Source organism: Setaria viridis, chromosome 2 (genome assembly GCF_005286985.2).
Source record: "Setaria viridis chromosome 2, Setaria_viridis_v4.0, whole genome shotgun sequence".
NCBI classification, from domain to species: Eukaryota; Viridiplantae; Streptophyta; class Magnoliopsida; order Poales; family Poaceae; genus Setaria; species Setaria viridis.
This window is the reverse complement of record NC_048264.2, coordinates 44,886,558-44,907,746: the sequence shown is the minus strand read 5'-3', so window position 1 is coordinate 44,907,746 and position 21,189 is coordinate 44,886,558. Positions and strand designations below refer to the sequence as shown.

The following is a 21,189-nucleotide window of genomic DNA, read 5'->3' as shown; positions in this document are numbered from 1 at the left end:
TCACCAAAAAATAAATGCAAATTGCAATACCTCCTTAACGTTAATCAGAATATAAATCGGAGCCCAGATTACACAAGGTAGGGGCCAGATCTATTAGCAACCCCAGTCATCAAAAGTGTGAAGGGTGTGTTAATTGTTGACTAAAAGCCCTCCAGACATGCCTATTGTAAATTTCTTCTGATCGCGCAAGATATGGAAACCATGACGGCAACATGCACGCCAGAGGTAGCAGACAACAGACTCCTCTGCACGGGCACGGCACACACAAAGAGCTAGGCCGCAAGTTTTTTTTCTTCTCGAACAAGCAGGAGAGCAATGTATTTTTGTAATTAAACAGAGGATAAGAGAAGGCTGCAAGGTGACCACGCGCATTCATACCTACCCAATATGGATGGCTTATGTGTGAGTAAAAACTTGAATTTTGTTGTACTTTAGAATACCGTATGCATTTATTCGTTTAGAACTGTAAATAGTAAGGACCAGTGTAGAAATTTTTAGCTGCACCTATATCTGCAGATTAGGCAAAGCATATCTATAGCAACTCACAGGGTATGAAGTCCAGTCAACAAAATGAAAGTAATCAACTACCAATAGACATGAAACGATGCCAGGCCACAGGTAGATACACTAATAGATTCCAAAATTCCTCTTGTAAACCAAACATAAATACGTGATAATTTCAGTGGACCAATTATATCATGCTTTGATTAGAGCATATTTGTTTGCAGTAACTAATCATTCACAGACAACGATGCTAATACATCGTAATTTTCAGTTTTTGACTATGCTTGGTTCCGAATCATCCAATGAAGAATATACCTGCTTGCTGGGCCATTTCTTTTATATGCATATAATCAACCTGAAATCAACATGCAGAAGGTGAGATGCTAGTGGTTAATAGAGAAGCAAGTAACCAGATTAAAATGCAATGACTTGTATGCAAATACATTGAAAAGTAAGAGGTGGGCACTCTCAGCACAAGAGTTTGGAGAAGACTTCTGGGTCCAGCTTCCCCTGATGTGCAGCAGGAGCCACCTCCCTTGCCAACCTTCCAACGATGCGCTCAATATACACCACATACAGCCCATTCATGTTTTCCAGGATTTGCAAATCATTGCGTGCCTTGAGAATAGATCGGGCACATTCTTCAAAAAGTCCTGGGTATATTATTTAAGTTTAATTAGGCACCTCTTGTGAGATGTATCATGCACTGATAGAGCAGTATTTGCACTGGCATTAGCTGCATGTATAAATTTCAGTAATTGCCCATTCAGATTTGTGATTAGGAATATAATATTCAATTAATAAACTTTTCTACATTGTGGCTGTACATCAAAATATAGCACTCAACCATGTAGTGCAGCAGCATAATAAAGAAATGAAAGATATGACTACAACCATTTGAACAAGAAGATTAGCACAGTAAAAAACAATGGATTTGGTGTGTCCTCCTCAGCTCAAGTGAGGATGTCTACACTATCATGTTGAGTAATGATGCAATTCATACAGCATAGCAAATAGAAAATAGGACCGTCAAGGGCACAAAAGCACTAACTTTTGTCAAAATGCTCGCAACAAAGCCAATCTTTCATGTAATCAGTTATTAGGAACTCGATTAACTGAATCCTGCAACATGGGACAAAGTACAGTGATATAGTTAAAGTACAGCGACTAATTATTATGTCCGGTAACAAGAATCAAATCAAGATAAACAATTATCAATCATCCATCAATAGAATTCTTCAGAGGTTTCATGGCTCTAACAAATATCAGAGTATAGCTTGTTTTGGATGAAAATTAATGAGTAAAGCCAATAAAAAGGAAATAATATTCAGATACTTGAGTGCATCTTAACAAACTTGAAAAGAATTAGTCAAATAGTAAAACCGGTAGCCTTACAAATACATACAGAGAAACAGATTAGTGACAGTCTGACACATCCTCCATATATGAAATCAGGAAGCAGGCAATGTGTAAAATGCTGAAGTAGATAACGTTTTCATCCATAATTTAACGCCAAGGAAGTCAAATGTTTGTTTCTTAACTCCCAAGTGAGAAAGTTAAAACGAATACAATGGACAATCAAGATTGACTTAAGTAGTCAAGACTCTTTCAATGAAATCTAAATCAGAATGAATTGACAGTCAGCTTACATGATGAATATATTGCCATGGATATCAGGGAAAGCATCATCAAAAGGATCAACCAGAAGTAACCTTTCTGATGCATTCGAGATCTTTTGAGAAACTGCAAGGATTATCCGCTGACCAATAAACTCCTCATTCCCTAACTTACGGAACAAGTGCTGCACAGAGAACTGGGCATCTGAGCAGTCAACTGATCCTGCGAAATATTGAACAAAATGGAAGGAACACAAATCAATACGCTATAACCAAGCAAAATAAGATCATATGAACAACATAGATAGCAGATTTGACTAAAATAAAGCATAAAGTAGACGGATCGTGTTTTGTGTACGCCTTTGCTGGTCAGACCTACCAGCGCTGCAAGAAGCATGATAATGCTACGCTGGCGCCCACAACTGCAGCACCAGAGTAAGATAGGCTTTGTCCTTCAATTTGTTCAGATCAGCTATTAGCTTGGGGATTAAGTTAGCTAGTTTGTTTGTTTGGCTTTTAGTGATGGCTCCATATGCTGGGCATCAGCCATTGAGTTTGTTAAGGAAGAGTGAATTTAATTCCCCTTAAACTAGATGCTCAGAGCCTCTGTTGATGGTGAGCACACGCCATGTCTTGCCTCTCCCACATTTCCAATCCAATCTATGTCATCATGAAAAAACACTAAGATGTTTTGCATATAATAGAATGTGCAATATAAATGTGATAAAGCCTCCAACCAATTTATCATACTTGATACCACTTTCATTGGGACCACGAATCAACTGGTACCTAAGTTGTCCTCAACGTTACTTTGGACAATATGTAAAGTACAGCTAACTGCTCATACTAATCTCACTTCAGAGGAAACTCGCAAGCTGCAATGCATCCTGGTGTATTTCAAACTGAAATATAAGGAAGGAAGGCATACTTTACTTTGCATTTGAGTATCTTACGCAGAATATCATCTATGACTTCACAAGTTCAACTTAACACTCTCCTTAAGAGAGATACGGCCACATGAAAAAAAAAAAACAGTATCCTTGGAGCATCAAGCTCCTTGTGCTCTACTATAGAACAAAAGGGGCCTAGGCATAAGGCTACCACAAAATATTGTGAAATATGAAAACAATCAACATGAATTAACAAAGAACAACTGAGGTGCCCAAACTCCAATCAAGTTGATTGAAGGTCAAGTTCACTGCACTACAAAGTTTTTATCTCAAACATGCAGGACAGGTGCATGAGATTTGATCAACAGAGGAAAACAATGAATAAACCAAAAAATGTCATTCCATACAGGTGAACTGCCCTAAAAAATGAAACTGCACCATGGTATCACTTATGCTACTCCCGAGGAAAAAACACATACAAAATATATTAAACTCATTAAGAATGTAACAGGTGTCACCTGAATCTGAAGTACCAGCATTTTCAGGAATGGTGCACATCCTTTTCATCAAACGAGACACTAAACCATCGATTATCTCCCCAACTAGCTCCTTCTCCCTTTCTGATGATAGAATGTTCTTCAGTGAAGCTGAGCAGGTAAAGTGATTACCAATTGATTAGCCGTGATCGTTTCAATCAAATAATAGATTGCACAGTTAACATGAGTAAACTTTGCCATTTGAATAACAATAATTTCTGTGGCATTCACCTTTTTGTATCAGATTAATGGTCAGATTCGTAAAACACACAACAGCTCAATTGTAACTTACCCAGAATGAAATCCACTGCTTGGTGAGAAAATGTAACAAATGAGGGGACAGCTTCTCTCTGCATAAGTAAATCTAACTTCAAAAATGTGGAATAAACGATCTTTGTTACAAGCAGATGGTAGAATTGTACTTTGGCAAAAAGGCCGTCTGATAGCTCCACCAGGAAATCAGTCGACATGCTAAGCTGCTGCATCTCATCCTCACTGTTGAGATCTGCACAAGTGAAGCAATTGAAAGTACAGCTTAAACAATTATAATATTTCCTCGTGCTATAGGAACCCTATAGTCAGAAGAAGTGAGTTTAACACGGCAAAAATTTTCTACTGTATTTTGATGGGTACAGAAGATCTGCAGTCCAAAGCAAAGTTGTTTCTTAAAATTTTCAGTGCCCAACATCAAATTATGACTCAGTAAATTCAAGCTGAAACTAACCAATCAAACTACTCCTTGGAAGTGGTCGATCTACTCGGCGTCTCTTCTCCTTCCACCGCACTGTTACATCAGAACAGAAGCGTAAAATTCAAGTAGAACCCACATAAAATTCAAAAAGTAGCACATCGAAACCAATCGGAGGCATACCCAGTCTGAGGAACCTCCTCCTCAGCACCTCGTCGACCCAGTGCTCCCCACCGCCGCCGCCCGGCTGTGGCAGCAGGTCCCCGCACCCGTCGAAGAAATGGCACCGGCACGAGGCGACCGGCGGTTCCATCTCCTCCCCGCGCGCCCCATCTGACCCCACAGCACAATGAATTTACCTGAGCCCGGCAATGGGAGTTTGTTAATCGAACAAGCGCGGCGGATGGATTGGCACTCGCGTACATACCTTGGAGGAGCTTGAGCTCCTCGCGGAGGCGAAGGATTTCGCGCTTTCGGTCCTTGGCCTGGGCGGGAGAAGGAGATCGAATGTGAGAGGCGGGGTTAGGGTTTCAGTACGAGGGGTGCTGCGGCTAGGGGAGATGGACCTTGCGCTTCCAGTGGAGGAAAGGCACGGATGATGTGGATGTGCCCGCGGCGGCGGTGGCGGTGGCGGCGGCTTTGCCGGGGAGGCGGTTGTAGTGGATGAGAGCCATAGCGAGCGCGGCCTTCAGAGACGGCGAGTCTATCCGCGACGAAGAGGTGGCCGTCGCCGCTGAAGCCGTCGGCGTTGGCGGGCGGGAGGGGGCAGGAGGACCCATGGCGATCGCGGCGGCGCGGGCACGCGGGAGCCGGGAGGAGAGGAGTGTGGCGGCGCGGGCCGGTGAAATAAAACGTGGTCAATAATTTTACAGAAACCCTCTAAAATGATCGCGAAAAGTGATCGCGATCCGAATATTTACATAAAACCTCTGAAATGGATTGCTATTATTAATCGCGACCCAATTATCCTTTAAAATGGATCGCGATCCAACTATTTACGTGAAACCCTCTGGAACGTAATCGCGATCCGGATTAGACCCTGGCGTGCGCCTGGCGGCCGGCGCATGGCGACGGCGGGCTCCGCCGGCGAAGAGCTCGGCACCAGCGGGACGGGACGGCGGAACTAGTAGTGCCTAGGCTGTCTCTGAATATGGCGGATCGACAAAGGCTGTCTCTGAAGGTGGCGGACCGACAGAGGCTGTCTCTGGAGGGGGAGATGGGGACCAGTTCATCGGAGTACGGCGGGACGGGCGGACGGCACCGTCGGAGCACGCCGCCATACAGTGCCGTTGAGCAGGGGCAGAAACGTCGGAGACTGAGATTCCTCAACTTGTACGGGCACGGGGGCAGCCGAGATGCAGGTGGACTGGTGGTGGTGCGCCGCCGAACTCGCGGGTGTCGTGGCCGGGACCCGGCGGCCATCGAGGTGAGCTGGGGCCAGCACTCTAGCTGGTGACAGAAGCCGGCGGCGGCAGGTAGGGGCTCCTGAATCCTAGCCCTGCAGCAACTTCAAATTGACACGCGGTTGTAAGCTATTGGGTCTGTTCGCTTCAGCTTGTTCAGCTGGTTTATCAGCCACCAAACAGTGTTTTCCTCTCACAACAAATCATCCGTTTCAGCTTTTCAGCCGGCTTATAAGCTGAAGCGAACAGACCCATTGTTGTCGATTTCTGCTCTCGCGCCGGTGAGGCCATTGCGAATTGCGATGGACACCGCCGCGCTCTCCCTCCCACCACTGACCACTCCACCGAGCTCCCCCTCCCGTTGCACTCACCACCTTGCCTTCCCAGTTCCCACTCCACGTCCGCCTCGCTGAAGTCGCTCTGCAAAGAAGGCGACCTGTGTCAAGCACTGCAGGCTGCAACGGCTCGTGGCCCGGGCGGCGCCTGCTCGGGAGCACTGAGGCTGGGTGCCGGACCTTGTCGCGGTGTCGCCGCCACGAGGGCAGCCGCAGACGGCAGGAAGCTTCACGCGCACCCCCTGGCCACGGCCAGTTCCCTAGACTAAGACGATGATGGCGCTGCTTCTTTGAGACGATGCTGGTCTTAGGTACGGCCCGGAATGAGGCGTGGACGATGCGCGCCGCCTGCTCGACGGAGTGCTCGCGTCCTGGAACGCGATCGACGGGGCGTACCTCTCTTGTTTGGGAGCACCAGCGAGGCGATGCCAATCTGCAGGGCTATGCTCGGGTCGCATTGTCGCCGAGGGCCATCAGGTTCAATGTCTCTGCTACCTTGATCTGCTCGGCTGCAGTTTGCTCCTCCATGTCCACTTGTCCAGTGGCAGCAGCAATGAAATGAACACGCAGCCAATTGGTCAGGGAACTAACCAGCGCTGCGCTGTTTACGTTGATTCCGAGTCTAAGTTACGTGTCTAACTGAATCTTTTTCTTCAATGTAGGCGCAGGTGAACATAACCATGATGCATCATGCATGGAGGTAGCTGGTGCAGAGGCACCTCAACTCAATGCACCTTTGCTTCTGTTCTTCTGTTCTGCAAGTTCAGATACATGTCAGTTTAGTGTTGTCAACTGCAAATTAATTTGTACTGATGAGGTCCTGAAATTGGCAGGGGAAGTTCCTTGGTACACTTGCCTGCTGCCTTTTAGGAAATGGAAGCCTTTCTCGGGAACAGTATGCTCACTATCAAAGATTACTATGTCTCTCTCTTCCGTGCATGCTTGCCAAACTGAGTTGATGGTTTGAACAAGCTCAGTGTTCAGCATAGCATAGCAGCAGTGATAGAGATGGGGGGTGGCATCCTTGATTTATCTTGATTCTAGTGGTAAAACTGAATGGAACCAGGATTTTGCTTCCCATTTCTGATGACATTTAAATATTACAATGTCCACTGGTCAGTGATATGTTAGATCTTTTTTACTGATATTTTAGTTAATTATTAGTTACTTATTCTATATTCTTTTACCTTTTGTTTTTGGCTGATATCCTATTGCCTTCTCTGTCAGATTTCGATTTATGCTGTTTTCTAAAAAGGGAAAAGTTAATTTTACTCCCCTCACCTATTTACTTTATCCGCTTAACCCCCTAAGCAAAACTTAAACTCACTTAACTCCCCCAAATTATTTCATTTATCCAATCTACCCCTAATTAGATTTCTCTTTTTATATCTTCGCATACAAGTCGAGTTTTGATTTCAGATTTTGTCACTTGACTTATAACTTGATGCTCTACGTTAGAAAAATACTTTAGAAATTTTTCATGATTACTTGTCGTACAGTTTTGTATATCTAAGATCAATTTCGTATTAAATATTCCTAACCTATGAAAATAGTCATGAAAAATTCTTAGTATATTTTTTTACATAAGGCATCATGTTTATATCAGCCCAAAAAATTTGAACTCAAAAAATTCAACTCAGGAGAAACAAAAAAGAGAAATCTTATTAGGATAGATTGGACCAAATTAAGGGCAATAAGGTGAGGCTAAGTTTTGTTCGGGGGCTTAAGCGGACAAAGTGAATAGGTAAGGGGAGTAAAATGGATATTTTCCTTAAAAAAGATAGATGCTAATGTGTCGCAATGTGATTTGTTAACAAGGTGACTTCAATCAAGTTATAAAATTAATAATCAAGTAGTGACAAAATCTTTCGGGCCTAAGAACTGTTCATACAAATGGGCCATCAGACGTCGCGTGGGAAGGTTTAAGAACTGTTCATACAAATGGGTCATCTAAGTATAAACTTCTTGTGTTGGGGGGGAATTGAGTTGTGCGAAAATATAAAGGCAAACTGAGTTTGTCGTCCTCTTCTTCAAGAAAGCAGCGCAAAGTGCAAATATGGACAGGAGGCCCAATCCATCATACTTCACTAATTGGATCGATTGTCTTCCATCCACCACTTCGCAAAGTCGCATAGGCTCCCCAAGTCCCCGCAAACAATTTGTGAAATGACCTCAAATGCCAATTGCCATCCACTAACCCACCACCCCCGGTTCATATTATGCCAGTGGCTGGCTGCTGCTCATGATCGGAGAATTATACTTTTCTCCTTTTTTCGAGCAACGATAAATTAATAAATAAATCGAACGGGTGGATGGGGATGCAAGATGCTGCTGCGCCCATAGATTCCGCTGATTGGGACAGCCTGCTGCTGATTGATTCCTCGTGGTCCACCTGTCAGTGGCGGGACGGAGGAATCCAATTCTTGCGTGAGAAAACGCGGGAGGGGATGTGGATCCCAGTTTCTGCCTGGACGGCTGGTGGTGGTTTCTTTTTCTGTGAACTCAACTGGGTGATCAACAGCTCAGTTCTGGGAAGGTTCTCGAGTTCCGGTGCCTACCAGCATTTTCAGATGAGGGTCAGCTCCACGGCATCAGCACAAAAGGCATGAGCAGTTCAACCGTTCTTGTCAAATTTCACCACAGCAAACCAGGAAACGATGAACTAGGGGAGTTTAGCAACCGCAGCACTCAATACTAACATGCAAAAAAATACTGCTACTCGGGAAGGATGTGATGTTTCACGTCATGTTGAAAGACACTGACTGATCAGTTTATTGGTCTGCCAGTTTTGAGGATTTGCAAAGAAATTTACACAGAAAATTTGACGCCTTCATCATCGGCCGAAGTGCCTTTGAAGATAGCTGCTTTGCCTTTCTGTTCCAACTGCCGCAGAGCCCGCATGAGAACACTACGATCGATTCCCTCAAGTTCTGTAACAGAGTCCACGCAACAGAAACAAACTGAATAAGGCAAAGTGCAGTTTAGGAGGGCAAATGCAATTGAACTATGAGACGTATGCTTTATTCCCCGATGAAGTACCACCAACAACTGAGTATAAATAAAGTAAATATCTTGCCAGAGTACTGTATTGCAAGTTGCAATGAAGTGAGTCCTGAACAAATTTTGAGTTTCCTGACAGAAATAGGCAAATCTGATCTCATCACTTCAAAGTTTCTCAAACTCACCAGTTCCACGAGTATCAGTTCCAGAGCGTATTTCTTCGATGGTCATTACTTCCAATCCATTATCCTTTACCTACAAGCACAAGGCAAAGAGAAATATCATGACACAATGAACAGCCATAAATAGATAGCTCCTAAGAAAATATGGCAAATAGAAAAAGAAATCTTACAAAGTTTATTAGGAAATTGGCCCAATCTTGTATCCTTAACCAAAGAATGAGGCACTTCTTGTGACCTTTATCCATCCACTCTGCACGACCTGCAGTTTCAGCACAAATTTTAAAAAGATGCTGAATCTCAAACCAAATGACACCACACTGCATAAATTTATCATAAGATACAAGAGTAACTAAAAGTAGTATTAATGGTTATAGAATAAACCTTCACTGACAAGAGTTGCAAGGAACACTTCCTTTGCTTCGTGGCTAAGAGATCCTGCAATACAAAAAGCATGTAAATGCAGTGAAATGACTAAACAAGTGTGCAAAAAATTATAGTAATTTAGAGTGGTGGACCATTTTATGTGTATAGATCGGTACAGTATACACAAAATGATTCATGATAGGTCTTTTGTGTAAATTACTGTCATGCCAGATTGCTCAGCACAAATTTACAGGTAACCAACAAACACTCTAATACAACATGCTTTCTCTAAAACTGCAGTAAACAATATGACAAAACTAGGATTAAGATGAATGCATATTACTCTCGATCTTTGGATTGGAGAACAAAGGGAAATCTTCTTCCAGTGATATCGTATGTATCTTTTGACTTCTGCAGTAATCAAGTATCAGATCTTTCCATAACTGTACTTGCTTTTCCCGCGTTTCGCGCACAGGCTGCAAACTGAGGGATAATACGTTACCATAGCATGCCAGTTTTCAGTTCTTGTATTGAAAGAGTGGTTGAAAACAAGTTCACATGGAGTTCTTGTAGCTAGATTTGAATATAATGAAACAGCTATTTTTAATAATGAACAAAGCATAAAAATGTAATAACGCATTATTGGATCTCAAAGAGGCTGTTGAAATATGCAGGAAGTATCACGATCTAACGGAAAGACTATTGTTTATGAAATTGGAACACCTCAAACTACATAGTGTGCTAATATGATAGTACTAAGATACATGTATCAAAATGTTGGTTCAGTAATTTTTTTCAAGAATAACAAGGTATTGATTCAGAAAGACTTAAGCTTGTATGTTTATTGAGCCATTTACATTCTAATCTGGGCCTTACTGTATAAATTTGTGAACAGGAACTGTTGGAAAAGGCTGGCTTTGAATCAACAAGAGCATAATAACATTTAAAAGTTTTGCAATCTTCATGTACATCTACTGGATTTACTCCCTCCATCCTGTAATACAAGGCATCCAAACGTTCAAAATTTGTCCTCAAATACAAGGCATTGTAGGCATATTTGGATGATTGTTCATTTAATTCTTCCTGAAATTGACAAGATAAGGGTGGCTGATTGGTGGATTATTACTAAAAATAAGTTCTTTGTTATATGCAATTGCTATTAAAAGAGCCAGACAACAGGGGTACATGCGTCTTTTGCTACTCCTGCTAATATGTCCTAAAATCTCTAGGATGCCTTGTATTTCAGGACGGAAGAAGTATGTAAGGAACAGGAAAATACCAATACAGACAAGAACAGTTGTCGTAATCTGTGGAATGACATGATATCTTATTTACGAACCATCTCTAAACAAAACTGAGGGGATGGGGTGAGTTTCCTACAGCGCAGCTTACGAAAAGCTTACAAATTTGGAATACCTAAGTACTGGCACCAATTTAACTTTACTGCAGGGTAAGCTACATAAATGTAACTGCAAATCATTAATGCGCTGTGAATATTGTCCAGAAAGCTTAATGCCAAACTAGCAATTCATCAGTATGAATTGGATAGATGGTGAATTTCCTAAACTAAAAACTCAGAGACAGAAAACGAGCACCATCTACGCCATTATCCCATTTGTAAGTAAACCAATTGACTACAACAAGCATAAAAGCAAGTAGTTATTCCATTCCATTAAACAAGCACAGCACTTGTACACTAGGAGAACAAATTTTTATTGAACTCTTTGCCCTGAAAACTCTGATTATGACTACAGCCATCACCAATTCAGTCATCTCTTCCTCTTGCAGTCTGCAAGTTTGAAGACAACAGGAACACTTTGTGGCATTGTTGCTGACAGCACACACAGGCCTAGTGTTTGTATTCACTGAAGAGTTTGGAAGAGAGCAAAAGGCCGCGGACAGAGCCCGAGTGAGGAGGGATTACGTGAAGTAAGGTGGGTAGTTGAAGAAGGGCGGCAGCCTGAAATCCCCCAGCCTCTGCATCTCCACTCCTATGCTTGCTCAAAAACCAGGTGCTGCAGCCATTCAAATGTCATCTCAGAAACAAAGATTAGAATCTGATTGCTCTTAGCAAATGAAGGGAAGACCCAGAACAAAGCCAACTTTCTAGGAAAATCCATCCAAGGCATACTAGTAAGGTCCAACTAGTCAGCCGGCCCGACAACATTTCAGGCCTGAAATTGGACCGATGCATCGAAAATGGACCGCTCAAGTTTGAGCCTACTTCAGCCTTTTAGACCTGTTCGGTTCCGAGCCCGAGTAAGTCTTCGGCCCAAAATCCGTTCTCGATCTCCACCACCTGCCGGCGGCAAATCAGCGACGATCTGCAGCATCACCCAGCGACGAGTTGTCCGAGAGCTGCTGTGACAACCGGACGCCGGTGAGTTCCTTTCCTGCCCACCTTGTTCTTCCCCGCTCTGGCACGGGCACACAGCCTCCGCACCTGGCCAATAGTCCAACAGGCGGCCTCGTCAACAGCTCTAACCCTAGCTCGTTTTCCCCCTCCCAGTCAGCCAGTGCGGCGTACCCCCCGTCCCGCCCGCGCGAGCGCGACGCCGCCTGGCGCCAGCCACGGAGCTGCCCGACCCTCCAGCCGCGCCGCCGCCGCTTGGTCCCGAAGCGTCGATCCGGCGACGCCCGACGCCGCAACGTGTCGCGGCCGCGCTGAGTCCCTCACAGCCTCTCTGCTGACTGCTGTGCAAGCCTGCATCTCTGGTGAGTGGTGATTGCTTAGCCTGAAATTGCCAAATTGTTGTGTAGATTTGCATAGCTTGCCATGAAATTGGTGTATATGTTAACATATGAATGTGATTCAGTATTTCAGTAGTTAGGGATTTGCTTAGCTTAGCCCAAGATCACAGCCTGATCTCTTGTGTGTCGTCAGAAAACTGAGGCATGAATACCAAATATTGTTTACCTAATTGTGTATGGCATGGTTCTTAAGGTGATAAGGCGTCCTGTGGTGCCTTGGGTATGCCTTATCACCCAGGTGACAAGTCTATATATACCATATTGCACATTGGAGTTTTGGCTAGGCATACGGCATACCCTGGGTCAACCACCTGCTGTCCTGTGATCCAGCTCTCTCAACCCGTACCTGCGAGGGGATTCAGTGGTGGGTGTTGATTTTCCTTGGTTTGCTGTGGATTATTTCTAAATAAAGCCTTGGATGGATTTTTCCTAGAAAGTTGGCTTTGTTCTGGGTCTTCCCTTCATTTGCTAAGAGCAATCAGATTCTAATCTTTGTTTCTAAGATGACATTTGAATGGCTGCAGTACGTAATGAACATGTCACTTGCCTTAGCAGTTGTCTTGGCGCGTTTGTAACGGAGATTGTATGGACAGGCTGGTGGGGGAGAGCACGAAGAAGTGGATGACGATGCCAGTGTGGGCACCGTTGCGAAGGACAAGAGTGCACTTGAAGTAGGCTCGCTGTAGAGGACTGCATATGTGCAAAAGAAAATATTGTCAGATTAATGCTTCATGGGGGCTACAAATGTATCTCAGTATAAGTAAAATGCAAAGTAACAGACTGATCTAATTAGTGCAAAACAGACCGGTCACTGAATGCAAACTAAGTGCAAAAGCAAATGGAAACTGGGAGCAATTACCAACTGTCAATGGTTGCAGAATTATAGCAACAGCACTTGACTGTAACTTTTTTAGATAATGGATAAAACATCTGCCTCTATATCCACATTTGGATATCTATAGCCGAAAATTACAAGAGTTCTTAGACTGTAACTAATAAAGGATCTCGTCCAACAAGCTGGGAGTAATTCTTACCAATGCATGGGGTTACCACATATCATGAACCGTTATGCATTTTGAGGAGGATTTTGTGCGAAACAACTTATAGAGGAATCCATTCATCCAATGTTGCAGAGCAATGAGAACAAATATAAAGGGAGGGGGCGGTGTTACCTCTGGTGGTGACGCTAGGGCCGGGATGTGGCGGATGGGAGATCTACTGCTGGACTCGATTTGTCAGGCGGGGGGTGCCGCGGTGGAGACGGCGGCCGCCGCGAGCCCGGCGCCGGCGACGAAAAGCCCCCTGCAGTGGCGGACCCAGGATTTCAGAGCAGGGTATGCCCATTGCAAAAAAATATTTAGACGAACGACATAAAAAGTTCACAAGAGATTACCTCGCTGGCCTGGGCGCCTGGCCGTCGCGCCGAGCGGGACGCCGGGATGAGAGCCCAACGGGCGGCGGCCGAACGCGCGGGCCGCGGGGGCGGGGGGCGCCGGGCGGGGCGGCGGATGGCGCGCCGGCGCCGCGAGCGCCGAGCAGGCGAGCGGCCGCGCGGGTGGAGGGCAGTCTGGCGGCGGCGCGGGCGGGCAACCTGGAGGCGCGGGCGGGCGGCGACGCGGCGGCAGCGGCACGATTCCGCGTCTGTTGGAGCTCGGAAGCTGCTGGCGGCTGCCCTACGGCCGGATTAGGGAGTGCTCTGGGCTGGGTGGGGGGAACTGGGGATTAGGGAATGGGAAGGCTATGGCGGGACGGGTGTGGCCTGTGGGGTATTTGTGTTGGACGCGAATTGGAGCTAGAAAATAGTTGAGAATATTATACATGTATATGTACCTTTAAGGACTACTAAAAATTTTTCAAAAATGTTAGGTATACTTAGGAATATCCAGCACAACTGTGGGTCCGCTCATGGACTTCTGGATCTGCTTCGTGGGTGAGGCAGGAGGTGCTGCGGTGGAGACGCAGGTTGCCGCGAGCTCGGCGCCGGTGGGGGCGAATGGTCCGGCGCCGGCGATGAAAAGCCCCTCCCCCAGTGCTGGATCTGCTTCGTGGATGCCGCGTCGAGGACAGAGGGAGGCCGTCGCCGGGGACGACGGCGGCGGACAGGGGGCGATAGGGAAGTGGATTGCGATGCGATGCGATGCGGGGAAGAGAAAGAGAGAGCAAGAGGAAAGGAGGCCGGGCGTCTGTGCTAGTAGCAGCGTCAGTGCTAGTAGCCTAGCCGAACGGCTGCGCTTATCAACCCAGTTGGAAACAGCCCAGTCGAACGGGCGTGCCACCGCAATCTCACCGTGATATGACATTATGACAGGTTACTCGTCGGATATCTCTTTATTGCTGGTTCCACCACTTTCTTGCTGCATACTCTATGGTTGTTCACCTATCTATGCTTATATTCTTGCCCTCTCCTCTTCGCTTGATTTATCAATTCGCCTCTTCATGTTCACACTTGTTCATTCGATTCTGTTTTTCTTCTATTCCACTATTCTCTATTCTTGCTGCAGTCGTCTCCCTTAAGTTCTTACTTGTCTGCCTGTGAGCTACCATGGCTTCTAGTCAGTCTCTTGACATTCCCTCTACTATTTATTATAAGCATTACATTTAGAATGGCTAATGTGGATGTTTATTATAAGCATTACATTTGGAATTACTAATGTGGATGCATAACCTGTTAATCATCTTGAATTTGGGAATTGGCTCAATGAGCAACATTTTAGATCCACTTTGCTGATAATGATACGAGGAGACCACAATACCTAATTGATGGCGAGGCTATGATATTACATCTTACATGTAGCTTTATTACAGTTGGTGCTGGCACACTACGTAGTCCTATCCCACTCCATACTACCTATTTGATAACAAAGCTGTGTAATTACACCTTAGATGTGTTTTTGTTAGAACACGTGTTCGACCGGTGGAGCCTATGGTCTCTGCCGCATGGTTCAAGACATCTTGCTTGTGTGTGAATATATGTGTGTTGTGATTGCCTAAAGAGATGTAAGAGCTGGGGTGCTCGTATACGATGATATCGATGTACAGAGATGCTACCTAGGAGGGTTCCTCAATTGATGAAGCAGTTCGGGCTTCGTATGCAAGAGTTTTCAGTGTTCCATTTCCTGCCAATCCAGGTGACTAAGAGACTACCTTGTTGCTATGCTTACTCCCACTATAAATTTTAGAGAAGCACTACATGTGTCGGCTTTTGTTATTGATCAGGCTTAGTACACAGCAATGACGTTGTAGAGATTGATACATATGGCATGCAACACATATTAGATCTTATCTTTAAGAGCCACGAGGTTAATACCGTGATGCTACACAAGTATTAGAGAGTTGCGTTTGTTGTGCTTGGGAGTTCGGAGGTTAAGACTTACACGTACTATATATGATTCTTATAAGTGTACATAATTTCATTTTGTATATTCACATTTTATTGCTAAATGTATGACATTCTGGTACATAATTTTTATCATAAATATTTTTTAACTACTCGCAAATAAACTAACAATTTTAGACACATAGGAGCACATAGTCTCCATATCATTTGCAAGTTGCACGACTTCATGATCTTTATAATCCAACTCTCTCATCACATGGGTCATGACACATCGTCATCATTCCAACTCTCATACTCAAGTGATAAGAAAATCGCTATTCAATTGGCTTCTATATAATTTTTTTTAATAATTGATCATATTGTTGTTGTTCTAATAAAAATATCAAAATTAGTTAGTGCTCGCATATGGTCATATTTAAAACATACACGCTATCATTTTTATCACCTAAAAATAGTTAGTGCTTGTCATATAATACCCTTTATGTATAATATCATTTATCTAGAAACATCTTTAGAATAGATTTCTATATTGTCTGGGAAGAGTGATATACCTTCGATTGCAGTAACATTCTTAAAGTTTTCTTTACGAGGTAAACATTTACATAGTTGACAATCGGCTACGTTAACTTAATATTTTAAAAAGTAAATTCTAAATATTTTCTATCAAATGTGAACAACCTAATCCTAAATTATGGTAATTATTATCCTAATCAAAATCCAAGCCCCGTTGGTAAGAGGAAATTCATAATGGGTAGCTTGACAAACCTAATCTTGTTTTACTCTCAAGGCGATCAAACCACAATATCTTAATAGGCATTTCCCGTGTCAATTGTTGTTGATTTTAGTTGAATCCCGAACTCGGTCAAGGCTAGCCACGTCGACACGAACCAGCACGCAGTTGAACCTCACATGTCAACATGCTCTTATCCTAGACCGCTCAAAGAAGAAGAAGGGAAGGATGAGACCTCAAGAGGCCAAATCCACCCAAATATCTGCATCCATGCTAAAGCCCGCACTGAAAATTGACACTGAAGCTTCACCATGGTGGGCGGTGGCTACTGGTTACCACTATTCTTCACCATAGTTTGGAGCAAGGGTGCTTCCTCCCCAAGTGACATCCAAGCCACCTTGGATGGAGGCACGAGCAGGCAAGGTTCTTCATCATCCTCCCTTACACCAATTTGGTGGATCTGCAGGATTGCTGTAAGCTTCCCACTACTACAGATTTCATCATCTGAGACGTCCTATCATCACCGGTTTTAGGTAAACCGGCAGTGATATAGTATCACCACCGGTTTTTAAGTAAATACGGCAATAACACTTAAAACCGGCGAAGATGCGCCGCCGGTTTTTAACACCAGCCGGCGGTGGAATGGAGCACGGACCCGAAAATTTTCTTCAATCCACTTAACTCGCGAGATCTCACACGTCCACCCTCATCCCTCCCCCGATCCCCGCCCCCCGGCCTCCTCTCTCCCTCACTCTCTCGACCTCTCCTCCGTCCTCCCTCCCTCCCGCCACCCTCTCCTCCCTCCTCCCTCCCTCCCACCGCCCTCCTCCCCCTCCCTCCTCTCGCGCCACCCCTCACCTCTGGCCCCTCTGCTCCCCCCTCCGCTCGCCCCTCGCCGGACTAGATTTGCTGGTGAGGAGCCGCGACCGCAGCCGGCAAGGCACAACGGCGGAGTAGTGGCGGCGGCATCCTCCAGATTCGACGATGGGAGCGACGGTTGGAGCGACGCATGGTGGGCCCACCGACGGCGACAGGCCGAGTGGTGGTGGCGGCGGCGGCGACGGTGAGCCCTCTCTCTCCTCCCCCTCCTTCCCTTTGCTACCCCTCTCCTGGTCCCACATCTCGCTGGCCGCCCCGCCGTCGCGCCTTGTCCGCGTTGGCCGCCCCTCCCCCGCGACCCGCTGGCCACCCCTCGTGGCAGCCGGCCGCCGCTCCTCCCCTCCTCCTCGCCGATCCGGCCGGGAGGAGCGGTGGCCGGCGGGTCGCGGGGGAGGCGCGGCCCGTGCGGACGAGGCGCGGCAGCGGGGTGGCCGTGCGCGGTCGGCGGGACGTGGGGCTAGGAATTTGTTTTATTTTTTTATCCAGCGTCACTGCCGAATTGGATACGACGGATCCCAAACCAGCGGTGAAGACCGATTTGGGGCCGGCGGTGATACCGCTTTCTGTAGTAGTGTCCAATCCTTTCTCTAGCTCAACACCTCCACCATGCATGATGAATAACCATCATGGGAGAGTGTTATCTCAAAAGCTGATCATGTGGGATGCTTGGCCTCCGAACATGGCGAGCTGGGAGAATGAACAAGTGTTGACCAAGGATGACAAGAAGAACCTGCCTCGAGGACGAGTCAGCTCCTTAGGAGGGGGGTATGTCAACAACCTGGACCAGGAGATTACCACTGAAGCTGATGCTGAGAATGATGAAGCTGTTGCGAGGCGCAGGAGCCGTCGGCCGAGCAGGCCCAGCAAGAAGTACTTTGGCGACGGATGGGCTTCGAAGTAAATGGGCCGAGAAGGCCTTGTAATAGTTAAGCCCAACTGGGTTGCTAGGATGTTTTATCTAGAGGAGGAGGCGTAGGAGATTGGTGAACCGTGAAGGAGAAGAAAGAACTGGCGGCGACTGGCTCATCGCCGGCGACGAGCTTGTATCAAATACTGTGAGTTTAAGTGTTATCGTATCGAGCATCCTAACAAGCCCTCGGGCCGAAGTCCTCGGCCTCTCGTTCGGGGTGTTCTGGAACACGATCGCTGGCCGCGACTCCACTGGTTGCGGTGCCCACACCGTGGCAGCGTCCATCCTGGGCTCCGCCGCCGTTGCGTCCACGCTAGGCACTGGCGCTGCTGCCTTCGTGCTAGCTTCTCCGGATGTTACTCGCACGCTTGGTGGGTACAAGGCGACCTGATTGATTTGCTCGGTGGTTAGCATAATGCCGCTACTCAAGAACAAAGTGATTCTTGAAAAATAAAAGGTCTGGTGTTTGATTTTTAACTAAAAAATGCATTATGCTTTTAAAAGTGTCCATCTTAACCCTCTTAGTTCATAATACATCCTAACAAGGAGCTCTTATTACCAGGTTCGTTTTTGCAAAAAAAAGAATGAACTATTACTATGCGAGGTATGCGTTTTTAAACGCAAAAGGAATTATTAATGAAGCTCCAAATTTCTACCATGGATGCAGTAGCCTAATTTTACTTGGTACGAAATTAAGGAAGAGAAGGGTAACGGTATGTATATACCTCGATAAGTCCGGTTGGATGAAACACGGTGGGAAGCCTAAATAGAGAGGTGGGACAGGGCTGCACAGCCCTATCCGCGTCTCGGCCTCGGCCTGCTTCCGGAGCGCGGCCGCGGCCCTGGCGGCGGTCCCGAAGACGACCACCGCGATGTGTAAGATTCTGCAGATGACCGCCTCAATGTTCCCGAACATTACTAGAAATATGAGTATTCATCCTTCACGTTAATACTGAACTTAGTACACGAAAAGTCATCCGGTACTAACGCACGAAATTAGTACCGGGTAGAAATTTTCGATCCTCGGAGGCTTTTTAAGTACCGGACAATAATATCGACTGGTACTAATACCATTGCCCGGTAGCAAAAGATCTGGACCATTTAGTACCGGGCAATAACACCAGTACCCCATGGAGTACCATTTAGTACCGGTCAATAACACCAACCGGTACTAAATATATTTAGTACCGGGTGGTGTTATCGACCGGTATTAAAGGCCTCTCCACGTGTTACTTAAAAAAGAAAGCATATCTAACTCAATCACATGTGCTGTGTAGGTGAGGTGATAAGGAAGGTTTGCGCAAGGCTTGAGGTCGTGGGTTCGAATCCCACGGACCGTGCATGCGCATATTACGCGTGAAATTCATGTAACCTATGAAATTCGTGCGGGGACCTCTCAGGAACGAGCGATACCGGTCAGGCGCTTGATACTAAAACGGTCAGTAACACCGACAGTTACTAAATGTATTTAAATGACGTATTTAGTACAACAAAGGCACCCGGTACTTTTTGGTTACCGACCAGGTCGGTCGTTACTGGAAGGCCACTAGATCGGCAAAGAGGGCGTCGGTTTGCTCGTGCACCCGCATCGGACGCGACAACCGTCTCGGAGACGACGGACTCCGATCCGGAGGAGAACGCACTCCTGCCGCTTGGCTGATGAGCACAAACAGATGCACGCGAACGAATGCAGCACGCTCACTCCACGTAAGGTAAGCCATCGCCATGTGTTTCTCCTTTCCGAACACGCGATGCGCTAGGAGCAGCAGGTGACACGATCGCGGGAACCGAGGCGAGAGCAGGCCCCAAGTTTTTAGGACAGGGCCGAGGTGGGGGCAGCGGGCAGAGGCCGCCAGCCGGCTGTTGAATTGACCGCCGTCCTTGCTGATCACTCGCATAGGATGCTATGGTTCGTTGGATACTTTCGGCCCTGACAGGGGTCCGGGCCTGACGGACCAACGTAAAAAGGCTGAAGCCTGAAGAGAAAAGCGCAGAGGACACAGTTCAGACTTCAGACTATTCACCCCAAAAGGGCCAACGCAACGCACGCACCGAGCGCACATGCACCCCAGTGTGTGGGACGGGAATAGGATACCGTCCTGCGCTGCGGTCCTCCCCTATCCAAAGAAAGCCGCTTTGCAATCGCATCAGTGACGGCACCTGGCTTTTCGCCAAGCTGACAGCTGACGCTAACGCTACTTCCGTTCGACGTGCCTTGCCCCGTTCCTGCTGCAGCTCGTTTGCGGCTTTTTCCTGAGAAATTTTTGAACAGCGAGATCAACAACAAATGGATCCTGCCACTGACAGTGATGGTAACTTGATCATTTTGCGTTCACAAGATATGGAGCAGTTCGTTAAGCAATGGTCAGTCACTCACAGTAGTGCTCTGGAGCCACTGCATCCTGGCACTGACAGTGACGGTGGCCGGAGTTTCTGGATTAGCCGTTGCGGCCCCTTTTGAAAATGAGCTGCTTGGAACCGAGCGAATGGCCGGGGCGTCGTGATCACCCACGCATACCGTGCACAAACGATGACTTTCACTAACCACTTACCACTAGTTAGGTTACCCGACTCCAAATGCTCGGCTTTCAAACTCCCAAATCCTCTTTTCAGCCGTTCAAATTACCGGCCGTGTTTTTCAAACCATGGCGTAGAAGTTGCTGGGACAGCCGGGCCGGATGGATGGATACGGCAGTTCAGCAGTTGAGAGGCATCTCACGCCAACGTGTCACTTTTAATGTTTTTAAATTCTATTCCTAGTAGCTACAGAGTATACTTGTACGGGTGTACCTAGCGGGACGCAGTGTCCTGTGACGTAGAGGATCCCCATCGTACCTAGTTTCTGTCTGGCTACTCGCCCATCTGTCAGACTTCAGAGTACTCGACGAAAGCAATAAACTAATCTGCCGCCTGATTCAAGTGATTTGACTAATTGACTGAGCAACCGGCACCCTCTGCTGCAGTGTGCCAGTGCCGGACTTTTCTCTTCGGGCCAAATTTGGTATACTTGGACTTGGATTAGCCGCATACTTAGCCGCCGTACACTGTAAAACTGCACTGTCACG

At 46.3% G+C, this 21,189-nt stretch overlaps 2 protein-coding genes across 5 annotated transcripts; both read right to left on the bottom strand.

Moving 5' to 3' along the window:
* Positions 1–631: 631 nt before the first annotated feature.
* On the bottom strand, positions 632–5,139 carry LOC117846428 (protein MULTIPOLAR SPINDLE 1). 2 transcript variants are annotated; one of them, XM_034727589.2, is made up of 11 exons: positions 4,801–5,139; positions 4,662–4,719; positions 4,418–4,567; positions 4,271–4,330; positions 3,969–4,051; positions 3,839–3,896; positions 3,529–3,657; positions 2,217–2,343; positions 1,556–1,626; positions 948–1,157; positions 632–859 (listed from the first exon to the last, which is right to left on the bottom strand). In XM_034727589.2, exons 1-10 carry the CDS (start codon positions 5,011–5,013, stop codon positions 973–975), a joined length of 1,134 nt encoding a protein of 377 aa, XP_034583480.1. In that variant the 5' UTR covers positions 5,014–5,139; the 3' UTR covers positions 632–859; positions 948–972. The 2 variants fall into 2 exon arrangements, with proteins under 2 accessions (XP_034583480.1, XP_034583479.1); XM_034727588.2 differs by having other exon boundaries at positions 2,154–2,343; positions 4,801–5,116.
* Positions 5,140–8,643: 3,504 nt separating this feature from the next.
* On the bottom strand, positions 8,644–13,997 carry LOC117844784 (vacuolar protein sorting-associated protein 25). 3 transcript variants are annotated; one of them, XM_034725574.2, is made up of 9 exons: positions 13,662–13,997; positions 13,441–13,570; positions 12,816–12,958; positions 11,442–11,532; positions 9,861–10,000; positions 9,536–9,589; positions 9,325–9,413; positions 9,158–9,227; positions 8,644–8,902 (listed from the first exon to the last, which is right to left on the bottom strand). In XM_034725574.2, the coding sequence occupies exons 4-9, from the start codon at positions 11,498–11,500 to the stop codon at positions 8,781–8,783; spliced, it is 534 nt and encodes a 177-aa protein (XP_034581465.1). In that variant the 5' UTR covers positions 11,501–11,532; positions 12,816–12,958; positions 13,441–13,570; positions 13,662–13,997; the 3' UTR covers positions 8,644–8,780. The 3 variants fall into 3 exon arrangements, with proteins under 3 accessions (XP_034581465.1, XP_034581466.1, XP_034581464.1); XM_034725575.2 differs by lacking the exon at positions 13,662–13,997 and adding an exon at positions 12,566–12,614 and having other exon boundaries at positions 13,441–13,619; XM_034725573.2 differs by lacking the exon at positions 13,662–13,997 and having other exon boundaries at positions 13,441–13,618.
* Positions 13,998–21,189: the final 7,192 nt, after the last annotated feature.